Source organism: Mandrillus leucophaeus, unplaced genomic scaffold (genome assembly GCF_000951045.1).
Source record: "Mandrillus leucophaeus isolate KB7577 unplaced genomic scaffold, Mleu.le_1.0 Scaffold2, whole genome shotgun sequence".
Lineage (NCBI taxonomy): Eukaryota > Metazoa > Chordata > Mammalia > Primates > Cercopithecidae > Mandrillus > Mandrillus leucophaeus.
The window spans coordinates 13,569,414-13,577,853 of NW_012102031.1; the positions used below are offsets into that span (position 1 = coordinate 13,569,414).

The window sequence follows — 8,440 nt, forward strand, 5'->3', positions numbered from 1 at the left end:
TGGATGGATGGATGGATGGATGGATGGATGGATGGATGGATGAGTGGGGAAATGCATTCACTGGTTTGTCCACTTGTTCCTCTGAGGACAGAGTCGGGGCTAAAAGAAGCCCCAAGGTGTCATGTACTTGGGTTACCATCTCCCAAGCCAACACCCTGAACCCCAGAACTACTTCTTGCTCTCATCCTTGCAGCTAGGGAAGAAGATTGAGACCATCGTGATGATATTTGACTGTGAGGGCCTGGGACTGAAACACTTCTGGAAACCTCTGGTAGAAGTGTACCAGGAGGTGAGGAGAAGGCCCAGGGCCACCCACCACTTGCTTTGATGACCAGCTTGGCCTGCCATGACCCAGCTGCTCACTGAGAGCCAAGATTTAGTTTAAAAAATGTCCCGGCCTCCCTCATTGTGACTCAAACCCCAAAAGGCCTTAATATGTTTCCTAGAAGATCCCACAGAATGGGTTTCAGGGACAACACTGTGCTGAGACCACACGTGCCAGCTTCCACCAAACCCTCTCCATGCTGGTTTCCTCGCCTACAAAATGGGGATAGCAATGTAGGGATACTTCAGCAAGTTGTTATGTAAAGTGTATATACACTCCTTGGCAAATAGTGAACATTTAATAAATAAGTAGTCATTATTATTATACTGCAATTATTATAATATTTACTAAAAATGATTATTACGTAATTATGATTAGAGTATGGTTATAATAGTTTGAGGTGAGAAGGTTCCCTCCAGAGGCCAGTGGAGGTGATGGCATGAAGGAAAACCCTCCAGAGCCATCTGAAACCTCCCAACAGGAGATTGCAAAGGAGATGGAGGTAGGAGAAGACGCGATGTGCTCTCTGAAGGGATCTCTCTTGCTTCCACAGTTCTTTGGCCTCCTTGAAGAGAATTACCCAGAGACCCTGAAGTTCATGCTCATTGTGAAAGGTGTGTGACAAATGACTTCACTTGTGCCTCTGTTTCCTCCTCTGTACGCTGAGGATGATAACACTGTCTTTGTCCCAGGATTGTTGAGAGGCAGGTTGGTTTCTTGACTGTATGCAGATCACTTAGAATGCCTGGTATAGAGTAAGTTCTCAATAAATGGTAACTTCTAGGGTTGGCCTTACTGCAAGAGAAGGCAACTTCAGTCCCAGCTCTCCCAGGGATCCTCCCTTATTTCTCCTGTCCATGATGATCTCTCCCTCCCCAGACTGCCTCTGGCACTGGCAACTGGTGCCGCCTTTCCTGTTTGCTGCCTTTTAGGGATCTCCAGCTGTTTTATTTGTGCTCATCCTGCTTTACTGGCTGAGTTTTCTGCTCCTTGAAGGCAGGGGCTGTGATTCTCCACTTTTGTTGTAGCCCTCACAGGCCTGGGTCCATGGTGGATGCTGCATAGGTATTTGGGTGATTGTTGTTTGGGTTGGTGGGTAGATGAAAGGATGGATGGATGTTTGGTGATTGGCTGGTTGGTTGATCCGTTGGTTGCTTGATTAGTTGTTCAGTTGACTGGCCAGTTGGTTGCTTGGCTAGTTGACTGACTGGTGGTTGGTTGGAGAATTGGCTGGCTGCTTGGTTGGCTAGTTCTTAGCTTGGTTGACTGATTGAGTGGCTGGTTGGCATTTTGGTTGGCAGGTTGTTTTGATGGCTGGTTGGCAGGTTGGTTCGCTGCTTGCCTGGTTTGTTGTTTGGCTGAATCTTAGATGGTTATTTGGATGGTGGCTGGCTGGTTATTTGGAGAGTCAGCTGTCTAGTTGTTTGGATGACTGGCTAGCTGGTTATTTGGATGGTTGGCTGACTGGTTATTTGGATGACTGGCTAGCTAGAGAACACAGTTAGTTGAGTGGTTATCTGGCTGTTCCATTGGCTGATTGCTTTGCTGTTTGGCTGATTTGTTAGGTGGCTGATTATGTGGTAGGTTGGCTTGTTTATTGGTTGACTGAATAGGTGGCTGATTAGCAGCTTGAATGTTTGGCTGGTTTGTTGACTGAATGGGTGGTTGATTATTGCATTGCGTGATTGGTTCGTTGGCTGTTTGTTGGCTGGTTGACTGGTTGGTTGGATGGTTCACTCGGTGCAGGACAGACACTGGAATTGACCAGGGTTAGTCATGACTCCTCTGTATCATTGGCTATAACCGTTATGGAGGGGATTGCTCAATGTAATTCTTTTCTTCCCATTATCCTTACTTCTATCTCTCCAGCTACCAAACTGTTCCCTGTGGGCTACAACCTCATGAAACCATTCCTTAGTGAGGACACTCGCAGGAAAATTATTGTGTTGGGAAGTAAGTAACACAACTCAATTTCAGCTCAATTTCCTGACCTCTCTACATGACCTTTGGAGTGAGGTTGTCCCATTACCCCATCTAGAACTCCACACATTAGGTTGGGTGCAGTGCCTCATGTCTATAATCCCAGCACTTTGGGAGGCTGAGGCGGGAGGATTGCTTGAGATCAGAAGGTTGAGACCAGCCACAGCAACATAGCAAGACCCCATCTCTACAAAAAATTTTAAAATTCGCTGGGTGTGGTGGTGCGCACCTGTAATTCCAGCTACTCAGGAGGCTGAGGCAGGGGGATCACTTGAGCCCAGGAGTTTGAAGCTGCAGTGAGTCATGTTCACACCACTGCACTCCAGCCTGGGCAACAGAGTGAGACCCTATCTCAAAACAACAGACTCTACACATCACCTAGTCAGAGGCTCCTTCTTCCCAAAAGTGAAGTGGGTTTTACCCTAAAGAGTCTGCTACCTTTGCTCTTTTCCCTGCCATACCCCTTTGGTGGACAAGGCCTCCACACCTACCACCTCATTGGTTTCAGTTTGGTTGCTAGTCAATTTCTGGTATATAAGTCTCGGTTTCTTTTCAACATTCATAAGCTTAGTGCTTCTAAAGGCAACCTCGGCTGAAGAGGATGAGGCAGACAAACAGAAAGAGTAGTCACAATTCAGAGAAAGGAAGTCCAACAAGAAAAGACTGGATAAATAAATAATGGTGCATGCATTTGATGAATTCTGGAGCAGTCATGAAAAATAATGCTATGTGTAAATATTTAATGCCATGGAAATGTCATTAAGTTTTAAAAAGTAGATTATAAACTTATCTTCATAAGCATAAGCTAAAATAAGATTAAACTAAAAATATAATCTTATTTTTATGGAAACAAATATATGTACAATAAATATTTATTTCTAGTAAACAACAAAATATTTATTTGTTGATAGTGAGAAATTATGTAGTTTTTAATTTTATTACCTGTATTGTCTGTGATTTCTAAACTGCATAATAATATGTATTAATTTTATAAATAGGAAAATAGTTATGTTTACAAGTGACAGGTTGAGAGAAAGAGAGAAAAGGGAAATAGTTCTTAAACCCAAATCAACAACCCTGGCTTGGAGGAAAACTTCTCCCAAGCAGGATAGTCAGATCACAGAATTAGGAGAACTGAAGATCCAGGGGTGAGGGGGAGCTTGTAAATCCTTACTTTCTCTTTCTTCCTGGTACCCGAGCCTCTGCCTCTACCCAATTCCACTGAGATGGGGAACTTGATAGATTATGAGGGCCTGGTTTGAAGGATCCAGGCTCATGACTTCTAAGCCTTCCAAAGCCTAGCGCAGCGTGGGTTACCAGCATAGTCCAGGCCTTAAGTCCACAGCCTCTGCCCCATGCAACTCTGCTCATTTGGCCCTGGTATATGGGACATTGTGGTCTTCCCCTTAATCCCACTGTAGAGAAGGAATCTCCCATGGCCAAAGTGAGGCGGTTGGGGAACTGGGTAGCCTGGATTAGCCACAAGGCTGGGGCATAGTAACAGCCAGGACCCAGAACTCTTAGAGCTTTGCATAGGGCATGAAGAACAGTAATAAACATGGTCATGGTGATTAGGCAGAGGGAGGTGTGGAGGGTCCCTCCAAAGGCCCAAGGCTGTCCATCCCCCACTAGGAGGTCTGACTTGGGCACGCCACTTACTCACAGAGTGATCCCAATGAGGCCGTTGATGTCATTGAGCTCTAAAGTCTCCTTGAGGCAATTAGATAACTCTTAGCTTCACTGCTCATGACTGGAAGATCTTCAAGAATGTGCTGTTGGCTGAGCGTGGTGGCTCATGCCTGTAATCCCAGCACTTTGGGAGGCCGAGGCGGGTGGATCACAAGGTCAGGAGTTCAAGACCAGCCTGGCCAAGATGGTGAAACCCCGTCTCTACTAAAAATATAAAAATTAGTCAGGTGTGGTAGTGGGCACCTGTAATCCCAGTTACTCAGGAGGCTGAGGTAGAGAATTGCTTCAACCTGCGACGCAGAGGTTGCAGTGAGCTGAGATCGCAACACTGCACTCCAGCCTGGGCAACAGAGCAAGACTCTGTCTCAAAAAAAAAAAATGCTGTAGGCTGGGCATGATGGCTCACAACTGTAATCCCAACACTTTGGAAGGCCCAGGTGGACAATCATTTGAGGCCAGGAGTTTGAGACTAGCCTGGGCAACATGGTGAAACCCTATCTCTATAAAAAAAAAAAAACAAACGAAACAAAACAAAAATTAGCCAGGCATGGTGGTACATGCCTGTAGTCCCAGCTACTCACGAGGCTGAGGTGGGAGGATCACTTGAGCCCAGGAGGTCAAGGTTGCAGTGAGCCATGATCATGCCACTGCACTCCAGCTGGGACAACAGCGTGAGACACTGTCTCAAAGAGAAATAAAAAGTGCTGATTCATCTATCAAGGTGGGAAACACATTTCCACAGCGATGCAGTGCTGAGAAAGACACTTCCTATAGCCCCAGGCCTAGGACACTGGGGAATTGGCCCTGGCAGCCTACCTCGTATAGGGCTTCTCCCCCAGTTCAGGTCATCCTGGTGGATGTGGGAGGCCAATCGGTCCCCTCCATGCTTGCTAACCTCCCTTGCGTCCCACTGCTCCCAGATAACTGGAAGGAAGGTTTGCTGAAACTCATCAGTCCTGAGGAACTGCCTGCCCAGTTTGGGGGCACCCTGACTGACCCAGATGGAAACCCCAAATGTTTAACCAAGGTACAAAGAGCTCTTCCTGGGACAAGAAAGGTTCAAGAACTCAGTTGGGTTCCCTTTCCACCCAGTCATTCATCCACAATTACCTATAGAGAGACCCCAAGAACTGGGTGTTAAGCTAGTCAATACAACCCTGGCCCTTACAGAGCTCTCAGCAGCTATAAAGGCAAACAAGAAATGGGAGAATTTTAACCCAGAGGGATGAGCTGGAAGGGGACGCTCCCAGCAGAAGCACTGACCCAGCTTGGATGGTCAAAGAAGACTTGAGGAAGTGGGAGAGTGGGGCTAGGATGAAGAGGATACTTCCAGGAGGTGGTGAAAGTGTCTCAGGCAGGAGAAACATGAACAACGGCCAGGAGAGGGGAGCAAGCCCATCTCATCCCACCTCCGCAGATCAACTATGGCGGCGAGATCCCCAAGTCCATGTACGTGCGGGACCAGGTGAAGACTCAGTACGAGCACTCGGTGCAAATCAACCGCGGCTCGTCACACCAAGTGGAATACGAGATCCTGTTTCCAGGCTGTGTCCTCAGGTAGGGACAGGCCCTAACCCCTCAGAGACCCATCAGGCTGGGCAGCAACCTTCCTCCTCCCCTTCCCCCTGACAGGTGGCAGTTCTCATCTGACGGTGCGGACATCGGCTTCGGAGTTTTCCTGAAGACCAAGATGGGGGAGCGACAGCGGGCAGGGGAGATGACAGAGGTTCTACCCAGCCAGCGCTACAACGCCCACATGGTGCCCGAGGATGGGAGCCTCACCTGCTCAGAGGCCGGCGTCTGTAAGTCTGCCCCAGCTGGGACCTGGCTCTGAAAGGCTAGAGCCACCTGTCCCATGCTTTAGAGAAGGAAACAGAGGGGCAGTGACACCCCTCCCCCATTCAGGGACACACAGCCTAGGTTAGCACCATTCATTCATACAGTCGCTCACTCAGTCCATATTCATGAGCACCTACTGTGCACCAGGAGCCAGAGACACACAGGCCCTGCAGGGATTGGGGGCACCTGGACTGCAGAATACAGACAACAAGTGATAGAGTAGTTTTCCACATGAGGAAACTGAGGCTCTGAAAAATAAATCAACTTGTGCAGAGCCGCAAAGCTGTGTGGTTCCAGGGTCCCGCCCCAGCCTCCAGGTAGCTGCATAGTCCTGGGCAAAAGTCTGAACAATCTGGGAAGGACCCTTGGTTTGCTAACCTGTGAGCCAGGAGTTACAATGCCTGCTTTTTCTTTTTCTTTCTTTCTTTCTTTCTTTTTTTTTTTTTTTTTTTTGAGACAGAGTTTCACTCTTGTTGCCCAGGCTGGAGTGCAGTGGTGTAAGCAATGGTGCAATCTCAGCTCACCGCAACCCCCGCCTCCCAGGTTCAAGCGATTCTCCTGCCTCAGCCTCCCGAGTAGCTGAGATTACAGGCATGCGCCACCACACTTAATTTTGTATTTTTAGTAGAGATGGGGTTTCTCCACACTGGTCAGGCTGCTCTCAAACTCCTGACCTCAAGTGATCCACCCACCTCGGCCTCCCAAAGTGCTGGGATTATAGGCGTGAGCCACCGTGCCCGGCCAACACCTGCTTTTTGGGGTGGTTGTGAGGAAGCAAACAGTGTCCAGCAGGCCTGCTCCAGAACCCCGCTTCATCCAAGGGGGCTGGGAGGTCTCTGATGAACCCAAGCATGAGCTTTCACACCCCTGTCATGTGTGTCTCCAGGTATGAGACAATGGGATGTAATGACCATTGTTCTCCATGCCAGTAAAGCCAGGCCTGGGCACACGCCAAGAGGAGGTTGGTGTCTGTTTACAGGACCTGCTTGGGGTGGCAGTTCCCATGGGGAAGGGAAGAGGCGTGGTGGGAGCTTGGCCCAGCTTGGCAAAGAAAGCCAGTGGGAACACAAGCCTGTCCTCCTCCCTGGCCAGGGGTGGAACAAAGAGTGTGTAAAGCCAAGCCCAATGCCCATCTTTCCATCTGTCCCCCAGATGTCCTACGCTTCGACAACACCTATAGCTTTGTGCACGCCAAGAAGGTCAGCTTCACGGTGGAGGTCCTGCTCCCTGACGAGGGCATGCAGAAATATGATAAGGAGCTCACCCCTGTCTAGGTGGCTCCCTCTCTTCTCAGAGACCTCCTAACCTTCTGATTCCTCTCTATATCCTACACTCCCTCCCTCCCTGAAATTGATTGTTAGTCCTCCTGACTCTATGACGTTAGTGAGAAAGAGATGCCCGGGGGAAAACTCATCTGCTGTGGTCAGATCAAGAAAGGTATGAGAGGCACAACCTTGGAGGGTACCAACATTTCAGAAGAGGAAAAAACAAGAGTAAAGACAAGAAGTGGGTGTCACTGAAATTCAATAAATAGCAAAATGAATCCCCTAGCCTTTGTCCTCACCTACCTTAAGGCAAGTGTGTATGCTTGAATTCCTTCCATAAGGCTGTGAGCAACTTGGGTTGGAGACATATCTAAATCCTTTTTATTTCCACTCGCTATATATAGTAGATGCTCACTGTATATTTGTGGCATTGAATGGAGGACCAGAAGGTAGGGTGCAGGCGACTCAACGGCTGTACATGACTAGGAGGAGCTTATGTGGGGTGGATTTCAGCACCTTGGACAGGAGCAGAGGTGTGGTGGGGTTGGACTCTCTTCTGGAGACCCAGACAATTTAGTCTCCAGATTTCTGGCAGTGACTGTCTTTTGAGGGCCCCAGCCACAAAGGCCACATACCTCTGATAGGAGTTGCCTACGTCAGGCTTTGTCTGACTTGCACACTCAGCTTCCCACCCTTACCCACTTCCCTTGTTGCACATAGCTTATGATTTAGAAACTTTCCTGGAAGCAAAGATAGTCACATCTGGCATAATCATAATAAAGGAAACAACAACGATCATTTGGTGAGTGGTCTCTGTGTACCAGAAACTGTGCCAAGAACTTTGTGAGTTTAGCATGTTTTATTCTCATGCCATCCCCAAGGCACTTTATGGATAAGGAAACGGAGGCTCAGAGGGGTGAAGCCACTCACTCAACATCTTACAGCTTGGGTGGCAGATCCAGGACCTGGGGCAGGGGGTGTTCGTTTGTTTGTTTATTCATTTGTTTGTTTGTTTGTTTTTTGAGACAGGGTCTCGCTCTGTCACCCACCGAGGCTGGAGTGCAGTGGTACAATCATGGCTCACTGTAGTCTTGACCTCTTGGGCTCAAGCCATTCTCCCACCTCAGCCTCCTGAGTAGCTGGGACTACAGGTGGGCATCACCACACTTGGCTAATTTTTTGTATTTTTTGCAGAGATGGGGTTTCCCCATGTTGTCTCAAGCTCCTGGCCTCAAGCAATTTGCTCCCCTTAGCCTCCCAAAGTGTTGGGATAACAGGCCTCAGCCACCATGCCTGGCCTGTTTTTGTTTTTTTTACTTCAATGACATTGCCCTCAATTACC

At 48.4% G+C, this 8,440-nt stretch overlaps 1 protein-coding gene across 3 annotated transcripts in view; it reads left to right on the plus strand.

The window, feature by feature from the left end:
- The window catches only part of SEC14L3 (SEC14-like 3 (S. cerevisiae)), a 19,096-nt gene extending 11,208 nt beyond the window's left edge, over window positions 1-7,888 (plus strand). For 2 of the 3 annotated variants that reach the window (XM_011979082.1, XM_011979083.1), the window contains 7 exons: window positions 194-289; window positions 879-939; window positions 2,195-2,278; window positions 4,915-5,021; window positions 5,412-5,551; window positions 5,627-5,796; window positions 6,986-7,107. In XM_011979082.1, the coding sequence (XP_011834472.1) occupies window positions 194-289; window positions 879-939; window positions 2,195-2,278; window positions 4,915-5,021; window positions 5,412-5,551; window positions 5,627-5,796; window positions 6,986-7,107 (780 nt within the window). Of the gene's footprint in view, window positions 1-193; window positions 290-878; window positions 940-2,194; window positions 2,279-4,914; window positions 5,022-5,411; window positions 5,552-5,626; window positions 5,797-6,985 lie in introns of all 3 variants that reach the window. The other variant, XM_011979081.1, reaches the window with a different exon arrangement.
- Window positions 7,889-8,440: the final 552 nt, after the last annotated feature.